Below are 20,010 nucleotides of genomic sequence, written 5' to 3'. Positions count from 1 at the left end.
ATGTCTGTTGAGCAGGAATGGTATCTATTTGGTGGCTGGATGTGACTGTGTGTAGGTGATGTGGTGCACCATGTGTGCTTAGCGGAGGTCTTTTCTGAAGGGGAGGAGTTTTGGTCGTAAGCCATATCTGGAGTAAACAGTTGGCGCCTTGTCAGTGTTTACCCTTTCCTAAGGACTACCAGGAGGAGGAATGTCTCGAGTAAAGGATAGAAGAATGTGGTGAGAACAGTGCTAGGACTTCAGGCCCTTTAGCACTTCCGATCATGTCACCAGTGAGCCTGGGCAAATTGTAGGGTGATTCTTTATTAACCCTTTGTTTCCTACAACCAAGGCCCAGCACTTTTTGGCAACCTAATGTTCTTTGCTACTACAGAAGATTGACTATATGGTGTAAGCTGAATCTATGTGGTCAAGGCCGACATTTAAAGCAATGAGATTCACTGATTAACTGTATAACACTCTGATAACTAGCAAATGGTATGGTGCATTTTAAAGAAAAACACAAATAAACTCAAACAATCTTGCAGATCAATATCGCACCTATGCTGGATCAAAATTTGAGATCAATTCAACAAAAAATACTGGGGTGCAGCAGAATCTCATTTGTTTGGGGGATGATTCAATAAGAAATCTATTTTGCTTAACTCACGTGCTATAACATTAAGAAAGGGTGACAGCCTTCTTAACTTGAAAAACCTGTATGCATTGGGTCTAATACAATGAGACACCGATGGTTCTTTAGGATACAAGTACAAGTAATGTTTTGTCAACAGAGCTTTAAAGGAAATGTCCTGATCAGGATATCGGGAAAGACAGCGGTTACACTGCATGATTATCAAAATCATTCCCAGGTCTGGTTCCTCCGCCAACAATGCAACAAACACCTTTGCCCCCAAACAGGGATACGGTGTGACTTTGTATTAGCATTAAGTACTTTTTAGAGCATTTTGTAGGGGGCACTCAGTAAGGTGTCCACCAGTTTCCGCCACGGATATTGCAGAGGCATTTGAGTTTTTCATTTTGTTCAGGACCATTTCCCAAACTTGTACAATAAATGTGGGTTTTATGCACCAGGGAGTATTTCCAGGCTACAGTTAAGGTCCTCTGATGGAAAACCAATGCTAGTTCTACCAACCACCTTTGCTGCTTTTCCCTTTTTACTATGCAGATGTCCAAGCCATTATGTTAGCCCGACTCGAGGATCCTGCCTAGTCATCAAACCTAAAATGCTATCAGTTACTTGCTGCCAGAATGTTTACACTGTTGCAAAGTCCGAAACATGAGGGTAGCCTGCTATCACAGGAGCGCCCAGCGAAAACATCAAATATTAATTTTGTACAGCATAGGCGGTGTCAAATGCAGATGACGTCGATCACTGGACTTATGTGAAATTCTGATGCAAATAAACATCAATTTTGTATGCAAGTGCATCCTGTTCCAGAGCATCATGAGCCAATTATTGCCACAATTACAACTGTTTGCCATGCAGAGGAAGTACAACCACCTTCATAGCTTAACCCAAACTTATACAACATGTGATTTTTAGCACAATAATATTATTGCTATTTTAATTCCTTGGCAGACCAGTGTTCGTCAGGTTCCGCTCACCTTGCATGTAGAGTAAAGCATCAAATATCTTCACTGCTCTGCCAATTAAGGAGCCAATATCAGTCCTTTGATTTGCAGACTCCAAGAGGGCTTTACATACTTTCAGAACTTTCCTAATGACGTCTGGTGGAAGCCAGGTCACCTGCAGCTTCACAGGCATAGTTGTAGCACCGCTCGCATTCTGCAATTCTGACATCTTGGCCTCCATACTGCTTTAAAGCAAAAACACAAGGGGTTGATATGTTTCATTATAAAAGTGGAACTATTGCCATCCTGGCTGCCAAGGTAGTTATAATAAATCTCAAATCAATACAACAGACAGAAATATTTATCTGAAAGTCTAGTGACATAAAAACCTTTAGGGAAACAAATAGCTCAATTAAACAAATTTCAAACACTAAAGTCGGATCAACAGGAAAGAAAATGTTTTCAACAAAAAATAATTGTTTTAAAGTGACATCCTCAATGTAGACAACAGTAAAGCAAGTTTTGAATAACAGATGATATGGTAGAAATCTGCAAATTTAACCTACAAAGATTGGTAATCTGGTCTCATTTTCCAGGCTTATCAGGAACCGGTCTCCACCTCATATCGAGAGAATGGTAGAAAAGTGAGGAAGAGAGGCAGGAAGACCATGACAGAAAACATGAATGAACAAGAACATGCAAACGTGAGAAGAGACATGAAGTGTAGGATGGTGGAAGAAAGAGGTAGAATCAACAAGAATAGGGCTAGTGTTCAGCAACCCTGGCATTCGGCAGCGCCAAGCTCCTAAACAAAAACCTTTGGCCCCATACACTTATGTATTTATCAAAATGAAGCGAGAGTCCCATTAAAACAAAAGTTCTTGATTTGGAATTAAAAGGCTGCCAAAAACGGGATAAAGTTAATGTCCAGAAGAAGTGAGTTCCAGTTTCCGGCCCACCCAAACAGCAAAACTGCTAATTCTACCACTTACACAGCCCCAATAAACACACAACAACATATGGAAGATAACTTAAAAGAACAAAAGTAGAAGAAGAAAACATGCTGCCTCAGAAACACCTGTGTCCCCACAAGCACAGTGTAAGCGGTAAAACCAGTTCCCCTGCAGCTCTCGGTTTAGCATCAAAGATAGCCAGGACAACTCTGCACTCTTCTCGAGCCAGGTGAAATCAAACTGGCTGTTGTGGCTTTGTCCTGGGGATGCGCAACACCGCAACCCTCAGAAGGTTCCACGCAACTCGGCCTGCAAGTGACAGATTATCGATAGTGCTTTTTATCATTGACCGCAATGCTAAAGTTTGTAGTACTGATGTGCACTGATTTAATTTTGCTTCTAAAATTCATATCTCCAGTTATACTCAACTGATTGACTTCGGTTTGGTGTCTAAATTTATATAAAATTTATTTTTATAAATTGGTGTCTGATTTCTTTCAAATGTTGTCAATTTCTTATTGTTCATGTTGGTACTCTGAAATGCTTGACACATGTTCCTCTAGTAAAGCCTGACTGCTCTTTGCTACTCTACCAGGACCTAGCTAAGGATTTATTATTGTGAATCCAAGCACCATATTTGGGGTATTCTAAGAGAATTGCATAGTGAACCCTAACCAGCATCACTACATAATACTCCACCTTCCTACACTTGCAATAACAAAATTAAACATAGCAGTGAGTGGGAGGGGCAGACTTTCAATGGCACTGGGCATAGGGCCAGATGTAGGAAAACTTTTTGCAGTTCTTAATGGGACGAATCGCAATTTCGGGCAGTAAAGAAATGCAAAACAGCTCTTTCATATGTACAAAGGCCAAAAACCGGACGCAATTTGCAATTCCTACGCGGTAGAAATCGCAAATTGTGACCGTGATTTAGATAACGCAAATAGTGATCACCTATTTGCAATTCCAAAAGCCTATATACAAAGCAATTCCTATGCGGTAGAAATCGCAAATTGTGACCGTGATTTAGGAAACGCAAATAGTGATCACCTATTTGCAATTCCAAAAGCCTATATACAAAGCATTTCTAAAATGTGAATAGGGCATTTTAGGAAATGCTACTACCATCGACTCAAAGTCGATGGTAACCATGTGTAAAATTAAGAATGTCATAATTCTGGCCCATAGTTCCAACATGGCTGTCCCATTTAGAACCATTGGCTTGGGTTGGTCACTTGCTCTTCAAGTGGACCTGGGCCACGAGAGAGAGACTCCGCCCTGAGAAAAAAAAACCCGGAGCAACCAACACAGAAGTCACAGTGGCACCGTAAGCAAAATGGAGCCAACAGCGAGGGCTGGATAGAGTGGCGAGTTTCCGCAGGCCTCAGGGAGCGCGCGAGACCCCCCGGAGGTGGTGATAGTGGAGGCGGTTGAGTCCTGGCAACCAATGATGAATTGAGGACCGCTCCCCGCCCTGTTTGAGGACTGCTGGATACGGTGACCTCAGCAGCGATGGCATAGGGCCGACAGCGGGCTGGGGTGCTGTGCAGCAATACTGGCAAGGAGGCCCATACAGTGCGGCGCAGGCCCCACGGCTTGCGGGCTCAGCACCTGGGGAATGTTGGGGGAAATGGCCCCAACAGAATTATGGCCCGCATTTGTGGGCACCAAGCTGGGCCTACAAGGTGTATCCTGGTTTCCTGTGTGGTTGATGGCCTGAGCCCCACAGAGACTGGGCAGTGAGAGTGACAAGGCACATTGGGGGCTCCAGCTACTGAATCAGAGTCGGGACTATGGAGGCTGTTGACCCCTTACATGGGTGACACTTGAGGTGAGTCAGGGGTTCTTGTGCCTGCGGGGGTGACTCCAGGGGAGTGTGGTGGATCCTCGTGTATGGCAGCCTTTGGGCTCTAGATTGGAATCATTGAGACGTTGGGGGAACTGTGGCTCCAAAAGAATCCCGGGTGTCCATCTTGGGCATTCAGAGCGAGATGATGCGCACCAAATTCACACCATGGGTTCATCGACTGTGGGTTTCTACCGAGTATGCCATCCAGCCTGCGCCAGGCTTGGGCTTGGAAGCACATACAGCAGCAATTTTGACAGACATTTGAGACACTAAGGTGGTGCTGGAAAGTAAGATTGATGCATTGGCCCTGGACCTGCGGCTTCTCCATGCTGATCATAAAAAATTGGTGGACAGAGTGGATGAAATGGAGACCGTTGTGTCCCAGCTGCCACCCACGGTTTCCAAGCATGATAACCAGTTCCGCTCTATGCAATGGGTCATAGACAGGCTGCAGGACACTGAAGGGCGCTGTAGACGTTATAGTGTGCAGCTGGTGGGTCTACTGGAAAAAGCTGAGGGGCACAGCATAGAACTATTCTTGGAGGGCTCGTTATTAACTGTAGTGATGGAAAGTAAGTCATCCACTATGCTCAGGGTGCTAAAGGCCCACAGGGGGCCCGGGGGTCCGCCTAGACCGGGAGCACCACCCAGAGCAGTGGAGGCCAGGCTCCTGAATTTTCAGAATTGAGAGGATATCCTGAAGTGTGCCTGCGCACATGGCCCATGGCAAGTAGCTGGGGGGTGGGCGGTGAACATGTATCCTAACTACATATCCTAACTACACCCAAGCGGCGCAACGCTAACAGGAAACGTTCATGGCACTGAAGCAGCAAGTGAGGAAGTTGAACTTAAAATATGCTCTGTATTTCCCGGCTAAGCTCTGACTGATGGATTAAGAATGCTTATACTTTTTTACTTCAGCGACAGAAGCATGGGCCTAGCTGGAGAACGGGGGCTGTCTGCCTCGGAATACTCCGGGGGACTAGGAGTAGGGGGGGGGGGCTGGCAACAACCTAAACCGAGACACAGGACTGACATAAACCAAAAGTAGGACCAACCAAGGATCAAGAGCAGACGGTGAAGGTGGTCGCGGAGTTGCAGCAGAGGTGCTTTCTGGCTCCTGGTAATGGGGGATAGACCTGGTGCAGTCTTTAGGGGGCTTGGGGGAGGAGTCTGGGGACTTTCTGGAGGCTGGAGATGAGGTGGAACTCCTAGTGGTGACTCCGGATACCTTGGGGTTAAGGGGATGGGACGTGCAAGAGATTTGGCATTGAACGAGTTGCTCTGTGTGGGAACCATAGGGGCCGCTGGGTACTGGTGATTTAGTATATTGGATGTCCAGGGGGCAGCAGCCCCCTCAGTGATAGGCAACTGCTACCTCTGATAAGAGAAACGTCTTCTAGGTAGTTGGTTTGTAATATTGGGGTTTGGGATTGGAGAGGTGGGTAGTTCTGAACCCGCGAGATGGTTGGGTTTGGGGGGTTTCGGTGGGGGTGGGTGCATTTAGAAGCATGTAGATTGAGGCTGTGTGGGGTTAAGGAATTGGGGGTTGTGACATGTGATGGATGGGGAGTACTGAACAACTGGGCCTGAACAGGAGTCGGACCCTGAAGGTCCTCTCCTGGAACCTGAATAACATTGGCAAGCTGAAAAGAGGAGCGGTGAGAAAATATCTGCTTCAACATGACCCGATATCATCCTACTAAAGGAAACCCACTTATTGGGTAACGAGTATGGATTCCAGAGCCGAAGCCTGTATACATTGTTAGTGCATGCAGGTTTTTCTGCTGGCTCCACAGGCCCTTCCGGTTAGAGAGTACCAAGAAGTGGGTCAATGGGAATGGTTGCCAGGCGGCACTGGGGAGATGCTTTGGGGAAGGCTTAGTGTTGGGATCTTGGTATTTTCCGCCAGGCCGGCAGACCGAGGGTTTGGAGATCCTGGGGTCTTGGCTGCTGAGTGTCCCAGATGCGCTGATGATTGCTGACCTTACAGGGTGATGTCTGGTGAGAGGCCTAGGGTGAATTCATGGCTGGCCACTCTCCTGGAAGCATTGGGGCTAGTGGATCTCTGGCGGGAGATGCACCCGGGGCAAGGCCAATACTCGTACGCAGCCAACTCCATGCGGTCACTGTCTCAGTAAGATGGGTTTTTATCCGAATTTCCTGTCCTGGATTGGGCTACTACATAGAGAGCCTGTGGCTAGAGTATGAGTTAATGGAGCACTCGAGAGAGTTCGGGCTGTCCAGGGGGGATAGGCAGGGGTGTCCGCTGTCCCCTCTGTTTTCTGAAATGGCACTTGAGCCCCTGGAAGCTTGGATCTGAAAGGATACGTTGTTCTGTGGCCTCCACTGAGACTCTGGGTAGGAGGACTTCATCTCTCTATACGCCAATGACATCTTTTTTATCTGGCAGACCCACAATATGCCATACGGAGAATCTTGCACATTTTGGAAATTTCTGGATCTTATGCCGGGATCGTTATTGACTGTCACAAATAGATAACGTTTCAGCTGGAGAAGGTTGGTCTGGATTGTCATTGGGCAAACCCTTTAGTTGGGAGACTTAAGGCTTCCAAAACCTGGGAATCTACATAACACTGGACTGGGACCTATTCCTCCAGAGTCATTTGCTGAAGGTCTTGGAGGCCTACCGGAGTGGCGTGGAGAGATGGAGTAGGTCACTGTCTCTACTGGGTTGAGCAGCCCTCTATAGACCGATCTACCTGCCCACATTTCTGTAAGCTCTACAGAATACCCCCTTTGCGGTACCGGACAAATTCTTTCAAATGGTAGATGAGACTAAGGGCCTCATGTAGGTAGCCAAATACCGGTCGGTAACGGCCGATTTTCGGTAAATATGCCATTACCGACCGGTAGTCAGACAAGTGAGATGTAGGAGTCCAAAAACCACTTTTCGGTAAATATGAGGCGGTAAATACCGAATCATATTTACCGATTCCTAAAATACCGATTCATATTTACCGAATACATATTCAACGAATCGGTAAACATGAAGTGGTAAATATGAAGTGGTAAAACTGAAAATGACATGTAGGAACACTCGGTAATTAAGAAATCCATGAAAATCGGTAAATAAGAGTCGGTAATTAACACGGATTGAAAGCAGGTGGTAACCATCAACAGTGCATATAAGCAATCCCAAAATGCAACAGCGTGGACAACATGGCCGCTCTGTATGTCATTGCAAGGCGCCTACGTCTACAGGCAGCAAGTCTGAGGATTTGGAGACGGGAGGAACGCATCTACAGACAGCGCATCACACTCTTCCAGCTGACTGATGCAGAGATACATGAGAGGTACAGGCTACACCCCGAAACCATCATGGACCTGATAAGGGACCTGCACCCACTCCTGGACCAGCCAATAAGAAGGGCGCACGCCATACCACCACATGTGCAGGTGCTCTGCAGCCTACATCTACTGGCATCCGGCAGTTATCAGGTGGTGATAGCTGCGGTGGGTGGTGTATCCCAGAGTTGCCTGTCCCGTTTCTTCAGGAAGTTCCTGGATGCCATGATGCAGAGAATGCACCACTACATCAGCTTCCCAAACACACAGGCTGCACTGCAGAAAACCAAAACAGACTTTTATCACATGGCACAGTTCCCCCATGTCATTGGCTGTATTGATGGCACACACATCCCAATCTGCCCACCAGCTGACACTGAGCACATCTACAGGAACAGAAAGTCCACCCACTCCATCAATGTGCAGGTGATCTGTGATGCAGGGAACATCATCACTGATATTGTTGCGAAGTTTCCTGGGAGCACCCACGACTCGTACATCTTCCAGAACAGTGGGATCTACACACGACTGAGTGCCGGAGAATTTGGAGAGGGATACCTGCTAGGTAAGTAACAGTGACGCCCCTTGACACCTGCAAATCATAGTGTATAGAGGCATGTGACTGATGTTTCCCTTCCTCTCACCTAGGCGACAGTGCATATGCCTGCCGGTCATTCATCCTCACTCCCTTCCCACACCCATCAACCCAGAGTGAGAGACGATACAACGTGGCACATAAAACAACACGCAATGTGGTGGAGCGCACGTTTGGACTACTGAAGAGCAGGTTCCGCTGCCTCCACAAGAGCGGAGGCGCACGCCAGTACACACCCATCCACTGCTGCAAGATCATTGCCACTTGTGCAATGCTGCACAACCTTGCCACGAAAAAAGGTACAGATGTGGAACTAACATATTTTGAGGACAACGAGGATGAGTCAGGCCAGCCAGAGTGCAACGCAGCCAGAGTGGCAACTGCAATCGATGGGAGAGAGAGACGGGCAGAGATCACATGCAACTATTTCTGAGTAAGTAAGGGGACACAGCCAGTTGTGATAAGTCATGACGTAGTTTTAATGCGGCACCACGCCATGAACACAAGAACAAGCCAATCTGGCAATATACCATATATACAAGGAGGAAGTCCAGGGTTACGTCACCCATTGGGAAGTGGCTAAGCAGGGCTGCATCAATGTTTGCGCATACGCGCTGCAGTGGTGGATGGCACGGCTTGTGCATCCTCACTAGAGCCAACCCCAAGCCGCCTGCTGCTCCTGCGTCCTTCTGGAACAGGGGGTGTGATGCTGCTCCTGCTGCTGGTGTCGATGCTCTCCGCAGCATCCCCTGCAGCAGTTGTCGACGGCTGACTAGTCAATAGCACCCCTAATGCACTTGTCACCTGCACCATCCCCCGAGACAGGTCGCTGCAGCAGTGTGTCAGGCCCTCCTGCATCGACACAGAGCGCCGGCAGAGTAGAGAAGTGGCAGTTGCCAGACGGTTGAGTGCCCTGGTGGTAGTGTCCCTCCTCTGCCGTTCCCGGCGCCGTGCTTCTATGTCAGCATCTAATTTGCTGCACAATTGCTGGATTGACTGGGACATGTCCCGAATGCCCGCTGCCATAGCGCTGATGTTATTGTCCATGTTGACTAATGTAGTTTTCATGACCCGCATGTGCCTCTGGACTGACATGACTGCCTTTGTTTGCAGGCGCTGTTGTTTCAACATTTGGCCCTCGAGCCCCGAGAAGACACCATGGCTGTCAATGGGTGCTGGTGGACTCTGGACACGCGACCTGCGGCGCCCTCTTGCTCCCGTCTGGGCTGCCTGTGAGGTGTAGGGCACAGTGGCATGGCTCCCTTCCTGGGGCCTGGTGAGTTCTTCAGGGCCCATGCTGTCGTCAGACGAGGTGTCTAAGGCTCGTAGCCTGGCTGCTGGACGCCTCCTCATTCTCACACCTGCAAGCGGAGATGTGGCCGGTGACTCAAACATGAGTGGCGGTGCTGGCTCTGGGTGAGGTGATGCTGGCTCTGGGTGAGGTGATGCTGGCTCTGGGTGAGGCGAGGCTGCCTGTGTTGGTGGTGCGGCTGCCAGTGGCCCTGCTCCCTGGGCTGAACTTGTGCTGGCCAGAGGTGATATTTGTGGCCGGTGTGCCCTCTCTCCTGCAGCATGCCCTGTCCTGCATGATGTCACATCTGTGGACAGAAATACAACATTGGCTCAGTGTCCCCGAAGGGCTGCATTGCAAGCGTCACAATAAATCATTTCACATTCCAATTTGTCCTCTGCCTCCTTGTGCCTCATGTGTGTGACATGCCTTGTTGCCCTGTGCCATTTACTTCATGGTTGGTGTTTCCCTGACTACATCTCCCAGAATGCATTGCCTGTCTGCACTGACACATGTGGACTGGAGTGGGATTCTCGTTTCACAATGGGGGATGTGGGATAGGGTTAGGGGGGGCTACATTGCTGTGCTTTCGTCTTACCTTGTTGTGTGGCGGCTCTGGCAGAGCTGTCAGCATCCCCAAGACCCACGACGCTCTCATGCTCGATTGTGGCCCCCACCAGCTCCTCAAGTTCGGTGAGGGCAGGTGCCCTGTTGGTTCCACCTCCAGTCTGGCTGGCCTCCTTCTGGATGTCGCCCATCTTCCTCTTGGTTACAATCCTCAGGTCATACCAGCGCTTTTTAAGGACCTCTATGTCCCTGTGGGTCACTCCCACAGCATTCACCTGCGCCTGGATGGCCAGCCAAATGTTGCGCTTTTCAGCCTCAGGCACTTGCAGGGATTGCCTTCCAAACAGCTTCTGGTGCTGCTTCACCACCTCCTCCACCAGCACCTGGAGTTCCTTGGGGCTGAATTTCAGCTTCCTCCTCCTTTCCCCTCCATCTCTCTGTGTCCTCTGGCTGGACATGCTGTTCTTTTTCCGCTCGCACAGGCACTGGCTCCCTGCCTCTCCTCTGCACTCCAAGCCTCTCCAGGGTCGGCTGATTATGTACACCTGCCTGGGTGTGGCCACTTCCTGGTTGGGTGGGGTGTGGTTGCACAGGATTAGCTATTTCATCAAGTCATGTGATTTTATTTACCGATTCCGTATACACCGAATCGGTATTTACCGAATCGGTAAATACCACCTCGGTATTTACCGATTCGGTGATTTCCGATTCATGATTACCGAATGTTACCGATTCGGTAACTGTTACCGAATTTTTACCTACATGTAACTTACCGATTCTTAAATACCGATTCGGTACGGCTCGGTATTTAAGAAACGGTAATATTTATTTACCTACATGAGGCCCTAAGAGTGTTATTATGGGACAGAGGGATACCCAGAATGGCCTTGTTACTTTTGACTAGGCACTCGGTAGATGGGGGAATTTCTCTTTCAAATCTCCGCCTTTACTACTGGGCCACTCAACTGCTGGTGATAAATGACTGGGCATTTTCAGTACAGCATGAACCCTCCCTGCTGTCAAACAGGAAGGCAAAGGAATCAGAGTGTTATTTTCCAGAACTGTGCAGGGGTTAAGGGTTGCCTGCCCTATCAGATAGTGGTGGTGGTGAAGACATGGAAAAGGGCAACTCGGGCTGTGGTCTGGCAGGGTAGACCGACACTTGAGACTTCCCTGTGGGACTCCAACCTTTTAAGCGTATTGCGCTGGATGGGCAGCTATTTGAATTTGGACCTGCTTGAAATTTCTAAACTTGGGGATGTCTGGAAAAACTATGAGCTGCTCTACTTTGCCTTACTGCAGGCGGGGTATGAATTGACTGGAAGTCAATTAATGAGAAATTAGCAACCGAGGCACATCTCTGGGAAGTGAGAGGCCCTCAGGGAGGGAGTCCAAGTTGAGTATGGAGTGCTCTACTGACAAGCCATGCGGTATCCCAAATCTATTCTACGCCGCTTCACAATAGCCTCCCCCCACTTGACACACTACGGGAGAAATAGGAGGGAGATTTGGGTAGACTTGAGGACGATGACTCAGGGATGGCGTGTAGATATCCGGGGGAAGTGGCGATCAGGGCAGGGTTTCGATTAATCCAACTGAAGCTCTTTCACAGAGCGTATTACATGTGGAGTCAGGTTTCCCGGATGAGGAGGGCCGGCAATGATCGATGCCTGTGGGGCTTCCGGATACGTGGTACCCTGATCCATATGATATGGGGTGCCCAGAGGTCAGAGCATACTGGGAAAGAATAGGCAATAGAATATCGGACCGGTTGGATTTTGAAGTGCAGCTTATCCCTCAATTAATCTCCCTGGGTTGAGGGGGGTACAAACCCTAGGTCGTTATGCCTCGCTCTTTACCAACATGGCCCTGATGGTGGTGCGTAGAGATCTAATCAAATATTGGGAGTCAGATTCCGACTGTATGATGTATCTATGATGTGGAGTACCATATTGGAAATTGTAATCATACTAATGTACCGCAGATACGTATCAAACTGCAAGTCTTTAATCAATAAAAATTATTTTATAAAAAAAAAAAAAAAAAATTGGGAGCCAGAAAAGTTTGTGTACTGAGCGAGGGGTTGTCTGCTTAAATTCAATACAAAGGGGCCCATGCATGGAAGCAAGAGACTTGATCAGATGAAGTTCCAGGGGAGGATGAAAGAAATACGAGGAAGAAGCAGGAAGGCCCTGATCAAGGAGAGGATACATTCTGCACCAGATGGCCGCAGAATGTGGCCCAACCTGGGATTTCTGAGGGGGACAATGAATATTTGTGGATGTAAGTTTTAGCGCATTCCTCTGTCTGTTGGGGGGGAGGCGGTCTGTTGCTCTTCGTAAAAAAAAAGCTCAAAGAAATATATTTTTCAAACAGTGAAAATAAAAATAGGAAAAGGTAAGAAACAAAAAGAGACCCATAAAAAGAGAAAATTAAAAACTAAAGGCTTGACACACCAGCGCTAGCACAGAAGCACACATTTTCAGGCAGAAATGCACATAATCAGGCAAATGCGGTCATTCATAGGTCAAAAGAGCTAATGACTGATGTAGGCTAACTCATTACCTGATGCAGTATGCGGTCATGGATGAAGCAGAATTTAAAAGGCACTCATACAGAAGTACTGACCCAAGGCCCCTATATGTATGTATCGAAATGTGTCTATATATGTAGGTATTTTTATTGAATATTCTTGATTACAAGATCCTGGAAGACAACTATGCCTGTCAAGTGTTCTCCGGTGCAAACCTTGTCAGAGGGAGTAAATGAAACTAAATGCTGGCCACAAAGCTAATCTGTGAGATTTCATATAACAAGAGACATGTCTGAGAACTTTAAAAAAGTGCAGTAACAATCCACCCTTAAAAACTATTGGCTTTAAGATATGCATTTCATCATAAATAGATCAGGCCTTTTGCTTTTGTCATAACTTTTCACAATAAACCAATCAGGACTAAAGCCATGCTCATCAGCTTGCCACCATAACAAATCAAGTCCTGCTATATTGAGCATAGACTTTCCCACAAGACAAAAAGTGCAATACAAGCTCTATTTTTAGATGGAAATACACAACTTTTGCCCATTCAAATGTTGCACCTTTGATGCCCCCGCCAGGAAGACCCATAGTGTCAGGTTTAAGCTCAGTCCTTGAGCCCCTGTCACAATTCTGCGACTGGTTCCTAAGACCAATTGTACAAACATCCACCTCATACCTGAGAGACACAAAGGATGTCCTCTGCCTCCTCAGGGACCTGGAAATCGACCCAGTGGAGGACCTGATTAACACAATGGATATCGAGGCCCTGTACACCAGCATACCCCAGAGACGCACGTTAAGTGTGGTCGAACACATTCTACTTGAGAGAGATTGGGATTATATGACACCAAGACATTTCATCCCGGAGTGTGCGGAATTGGCATTTACAGAAAACTTCTTCGAATATGAGGACACAATATACCACCAGATGAGAGGTACTTCCATGGGGAGCACATCTACTCCTAGCATGGCGTGCCTTTATGTACACCAATTCGAAGCAGATCACATCTTCCATCAGGACAACCCCTACGTGACGCAACTGAAAATCTGGCGACGATACATAGACGATGTCATTATCATTTGGCACGGCAGTCAAGAGCAAGCCAAGAACTTTGTACGATGGGTTAATAGCAGAGACGATCATCTGAAATGTACGCACTCAATCAGTAAAGAAGAGGCGTTTTTTCTGTATCTAGTAATAACCATGACCCAAGATGGAATCAAAACTAAGGTTCACAACAAAAGCACAGATAGGAATAGATTGCTCCTTTTCAAAAGCTTCCATCCAAAGTCCCTCCGACAATACCTCCCGGTAGGCCAGTTTCTTAGGATCCGGAGGAACTGCCATTGAAACCTATGATTAACAAGCTGAGACACTGGAGAACAAACTGGCAACACGTCATTACCCCAGGAAAAAAATAAAAAAGGCAAGAAAAAGAGACAGGAATAACATTTGTGAGGCACTACTTGAGAGCCAAGAGACGAAGGCGAATGAAAGAGTAGTGTGTGTCACCACATACACCCTGATATCTAATAAAGTACAGAACATCGTACGTAAACATTGGCACATCCTTAATGGGGCAACAAAACACTGGGCACTGCCTTTTTTTGCCTTCAAACGGAAGACAAGCATACGGGATGAGCTGATCCACGCCAAAGCACCACCACCAAGAAACCAGAATCAAACCACACTATGGGGCAACCAAAGACCAGTAGGTCATTATCCCTGTAGCGGATGTGTGGCATGTACCTTCACCAGTGCAACTAAGGAGTTAGACATAAAAACCAACAAACCATGGGTAGTAACATACTTCAGCAACTGCAACAGCGAGAATATTATTTACTTGATCACATGCCCTGCAATTTAATGTATGTGTATGACCACTAGAAAGATTAAAGTACGCATAAACGAACACAGGAGCACCATCAGGTGCAGAAAATCGAATACCAAACTGACACGACATTACCTGGAAAACACCCATAGAGATGTAGACCTGAGATGGGTAGTGCTCGAGGTCATTAAGAGGACAAATCTGGATATCCAGAAAACACTCCGCACCAGAGAACAACAATGGGTATATCGTCTCCGGACGTGGAATATTGGACTGAATGATGACATCCGCACATTGGCATACAGTACACAGCTGGGTAGCGCACATACAAGGGAAACAATCCACCTGCCCCATCTGTTTGTGTCTCTCGGAGACCTATACCCTGCGTATATGAGCGGGTTATATAAACACCCTTAAACAAATTAACTTTACGGATGCACTGCTCAGTACTTTTGCCAACCTTCTAAATGTAGGTCAGGATTCCTTTTCTAAACAGGTCTGCTTAATGTGGGTTTATTCCCACCTAAGATTCACATTTCATGTCCCATCTTTTCTGGTTACACATAACTGACCAGAATTCCTAAACCGGGACTCTTTTCTCTGTAAGAATTCATGGTTTACAAACGGGCGCACGTGGCACGTTTAAACAACACGCGGAGCATAGGCAACCCCATTCGGGACTGCTAAGCTCGCACGTGCACTTGCGAACAACACCGCCCCATGTACTCAGCTGACGCGAGGTCCAGGCGAGCCCAGGCAGTCTCCGATGGGACACCGGGGAATCACAGGTGTGCCGTCGACGGGCCGCAATTAGGGCTTCCTGCTGCTTCTCTTCATTTCCTCTTCTTCGCTCCTGACGCGAAGATCAGGCACACGACCGCTAGAATATAGGAGGTTTTCCAGACACCGGAAACCCTCTTTTAAAAACGATTACGATCACATGTGCTACGAATGTTCTCATTTGACTCATCAGAGGTACTATTTAAAGCCTGAATTTCGTGCTCTTCATTCCACAACGGGGAAGAGGAGCGAACACAACTAGGATTATTGAGAGAGACACACTTTGATGTAGTAAGAGCGTGAATGGTGGTGTGGAAGCGTACTCATGCAAAACGTTACCATTTCCCATAGGGAAATCTTTGGGTGATAGTAGCTGACTAAGTGTGTTTCTAGTTCCATTTCTTTTCCAGAGTTTGACTACAGGGGTCTCTCCTTCACCCTCCTCCCATGGGGGGGGTGTAGGAAGCTCGATTCGGGTAAGGCTGTGAGCTGGTCTCACACTTTTGTGCAAGACAAACTGTGTATCTCACGATTGCAGTGACAAGTGTTTCACACAATAGCCACTATATGTATAAGTGATGCATGTGGGGTAATTTTTACCTTGCCCTGACCGAATGCCCTTGATGGCAATCTCTTTTTCATTATGTTTACAGGTTTCAGGAAACCCTCTGAGGTAGAGTGTGACACTAGTCAACCTACCCAGTGGTAATTCTATGCTAACGCTTTGGTAAGATAGGAGCCCACATTTCTTTCTTTTTCCATCCTGATGAATGCCACAGACCCTTTGGGCCATAAGGGCAGAAACATGTCGACAACTTTAATCACCACGGTGATGGGGTAATAATTCCCCTTTTCACAGTCCTTCATTTTTTAGGTCTCGCCTACGCAGCGCGCATTCGCTGCATAGGAGAAAGACCTTTAGCCATCGATGCGCCTTTTCAGCCAAAAACGTGCATGCGTTGCATTGCTTTTAATGGCAACGCGTGCACGTCTGGCGATTCCCTTGCGGGAGCGAGCTTTGATATCATAGGTTTGTAATTCACTTGCAAACATATGGTGCCCCTGCTCGTTCCCTGGAAGGGAAACAGGCGCAGGCCCCCTCCTGTCTTCCCTCCCCTGCTGCCTCCTTCTTTAGCGCGAGTCGCGCGCGTGTGTTTGTTTTCTTTCATGGCGGTGAAAGAAACTAGCCAACTTATGTCCCAAAGCTAACATTATGTAATATCTGTTAGAAAGTGCAGATTTGGTCTCAGCATTACCGGAACCCGCGATTGTAATATCCCAGTATTTTAATAGTGTACCAAGTCCTACCCATCACTAGCTCGCTCACACTAAATCACTATATATCTCAATAACACGCTCGTTTAACGGCATAGTCACTAACAAAGAAAAAAAAATCTCTTACTATACCTCTCAATTACTGTCTTTCAACACTAAATATATATTAATATCTCTAACATACTAACTCTCACAACACAAATCCTGTAATAATCTAACATTAACTCTCTGCGTCAAAAAAAAATCTATAACACTCTCAAACAATCTAAATCTAAAGACAATCTAAACCTATCACTTACTAACTAACTCCATTTCTCAAACTTACACTCAGTGAATCACTATCTCTCTCATTTTCGTTTCTCACTAAATCACAAAATACCTACATTAGCCTACAGCAAATATATTTTTGACAACATTACACAGAACACAATGCAACAGAAACTACACATAATAACAAACAGTAACACATTATTACATCCCACATAGTTACACTCTACTCAATGCTACATAAATACACTTCACATAAAACCAATACATAACACATAAGTACATGCCACATATTTACACTATACTCATAAGAATCTAAATACACTCAACATAACACCTACATTAAAACAAAAGGCAAATCACAACTATTCACACACTGCAAGCGTGCCCCGTGGAACATCTGTGTCACTACCTTACATTGTTCCTTATAGACCCACCCCTTCTACAGGCTCTAGGCCTTATGTCTAGTTGGGTGGTAGTTCTTATACCACTTTATTAATATTTAGTTTAGTAAACCCATAGGGCTCAGTATATATTATGCTAATTTACTATATGCTATTAAGTGTAACTTATATGTGTTAACCTCTAGCCTCATAAAGAGACTAGTAGGGTATGTTTCAAATAAATACATATTTATTTTATAAAAAAAGCATTATACAAGTCTCCTTTTAATTGGTCACTCATAAGATTATATACTAGTAAAAAAAAATGCTTTCCATTGATTCAAAAATTAACCTGAAGGCTGCTCTCCATAGCTACCACTGCGATAGCTTTCAAATACAGGTTGTATAGAACCTATCACCTACATTCAACTACCCCTCTACTATCCACTCTTCAACCCCTCTACTACCCCACTTCTACACATCTTCTACACCTCTACTCCTTTACTACCCCTCTACCACTCTTCTACCCCTCCTCTAACACTCTACTATCGCTCTACCCCTCTTCTACCCTTCTACCCCTATACCCATCTACTACCCCTCTACCTCTTTACTACCCTTCTAGCCCTCTACTACCCCTCTACCCCTGTACTAACCCTCTAGCCCTCTACCCCACTACTATCCCTCTTCTACCCCTCTACTAACGCTCTAACCCTCTACCCTTTTACCCCTCTACTACCCCTCTACCCTTCTACCACAACCATATAATTACATAACACATAATAACAAAACAATAAATACAACACACACCCCACATAATACCACTCACTGCAACAAAATTACTTAAAAAAAAATCACTTAAGGTCCCAAAAGCGAGACCTATTGGCTATGCCAATGCTTGTTAATATCATATACTTGCCTATTGGAATAAATGTATTTTGACAATTATACTGATTTTTAGATTATCACTCACTATCACGGGCCCCCACTTAGTTTTAGAAGTGGCTCCCTGTCTCCAGGTGTAGGCCCGCTCTCTATCAAGCCAAGTTTTTAGAGAGCGAGGACGGTCAATGATGAAGCATGACACCTGGAGGTGTGTGAGGACAGTCCTTCACTTTATGTGAGATGCCAGCCACTTCACTTAGTATCTTCTAAGTCTCGATCACTTACACTCAGGGCAGCTTCTTTTGTGTATTCGTACCTTTGTTATACTCAAGGTAACCAACAAGTGGGCAAAGCCCAAGGCATTCTCTCAGCAGTACTTCCGAAAGCTCCTTTTCTTTTGATCACAAAGTCCTGTACAGCTGTGCTGTCAAGCCAGACTTAAAAACTCTTCTTCAACCTTTCATTAATACCTTTGTTTATCCTTTGCTACAAACCTAACCCTTGCTGGCCTGTCTCCTCTGCCACAATCTCTAGCATCCTCCACTGTCATGTTATGGATATTTGTAGAGCGCATGGCTACCCGAAGGCGTCCCAGCGCTACCCGAGAGAGAAGCAGAGCACAGCATCTTAGTAGGAGGGGTTTTGAAAATACCAAGTTTTCATAAGTTTACGAAAGGGAAGGACATTTGGTTCCGATCGTAGGTGGAGACCCTGGGAGGGTGTTCCAGAGCTTGCCAGAAGTAAAGCGGAAGGAACGACCACCACTTCTTATCCTGTTGATTTTTGGGACCTCAGCTAGGTAGAGACTGGTGAACGAAGGAGTCTATTAGAGTGGTAAGGGGAGACGATGGGCGATACATAGAGACTTGAATTTTATTCTGTCCGCAACCGGGAGTCAGTGCAGGGTTTTCAGAGCAGGCTTTGCGGAGTGGCTGTTGGGAGTCTTAGAAAACATCCGTGCTGCACAATTCTGGATAACTTGCAGTTTATTTGTGGTAGCCCTAGGAGCTCCTAAATACAGAGCATTTCCATAGTCAAGGCGAGCGAGGATTAAAGCCTGGACCATGAGTCTTCTTGCTCAAAAAGGGAGGAGCGGAAGGACTTTACGGAGCATCAGCAGGATGCCATAGCAGGATGCTGCCAGTTTAGTTGCCTGATGATCAAAAGTGAGTGACTGATCTAGCCTTATGCCTAGACTTTTGATCTGATTTTTGGGTGTGGGTGGAGGGCCGAGAGAGCTTGGCCAAGCTAGGCCAATGCCAGAGATGGGTGAGTTGCCCAGCATCATAAGCCCTGTTTTATCTCCATTTAGTTTGAGGAAGGAGAGTTCCATCCATTTGACGACTCTCTCCAGGCAGGGGCCTAGACTGGACGAGGTGGATCCTGGGTGGTTTAGGGCCACCACTAACTGGGTGTCATCGGCGTATGTAACAATGTCTATCCCGAAGGGGAGGACAATCTGTGCCAGTGGGCTCATGTAGACATTGAACAATGTCGGGCTCAGGGATGAGCCCTGAGGGACGCTGCAGCCAAGTGGGATTTGATCTGACGAGTTATCCCCTTCAAATACTTGAAAGCTCCTGTCCTTGAGGAAGGACTGTAGCCAGGTGATGACACTACCTGATAGACCAACATTCCTCAATCTGTGGATCAGGATGTCGTAGTTAACAGTGTCGAAGGCGGCACTGAGGTCCAAGAGGATGATAGCTGTCAATCCTCCTTTGTCTAGGATCATTTTGGCCTTTTCAACCATAGCGAGTAATGCAGGTTCAGTCCCGTGTTGGGGGCGAAATCCAGTTTGAGACGGATGGAGTTTATTATTAGATTCAAGAAAAGCAGAGATAACGGAGTTAATGTGCTTTTCTAGCATTTTGCTGATCCCAGGGAGACGTAAAATAGGGTGATAATTTCCA

At 46.6% G+C, this 20,010-nt stretch overlaps 1 protein-coding gene across 3 annotated transcripts in view; it reads right to left on the bottom strand.

The window, feature by feature from the left end:
• The window catches only part of ATR (ATR checkpoint kinase), a 434,398-nt gene that overhangs the window by 316,424 nt on the left and 97,964 nt on the right, over nt 1–20,010 (bottom strand). For 2 of the 3 annotated variants that reach the window (XM_085633621.1, XM_085633618.1), the window contains exon 7: nt 1,609–1,820. In XM_085633621.1, coding sequence (XP_085489747.1) covers nt 1,609–1,820 — 212 coding nt within the window. The remainder of the gene's footprint in view (nt 1–1,608; nt 1,821–20,010) is intronic. The other variant, XM_085633619.1, reaches the window with a different exon arrangement.

This window comes from Triturus cristatus, chromosome 11 (genome assembly GCF_964204655.1).
Source record: "Triturus cristatus chromosome 11, aTriCri1.1, whole genome shotgun sequence".
NCBI lineage: Eukaryota > Metazoa > Chordata > Amphibia > Caudata > Salamandridae > Triturus > Triturus cristatus.
The sequence above is the reverse complement of the archived record's forward strand: the minus strand, read 5'-3'. Positions and strand labels throughout refer to the sequence as shown.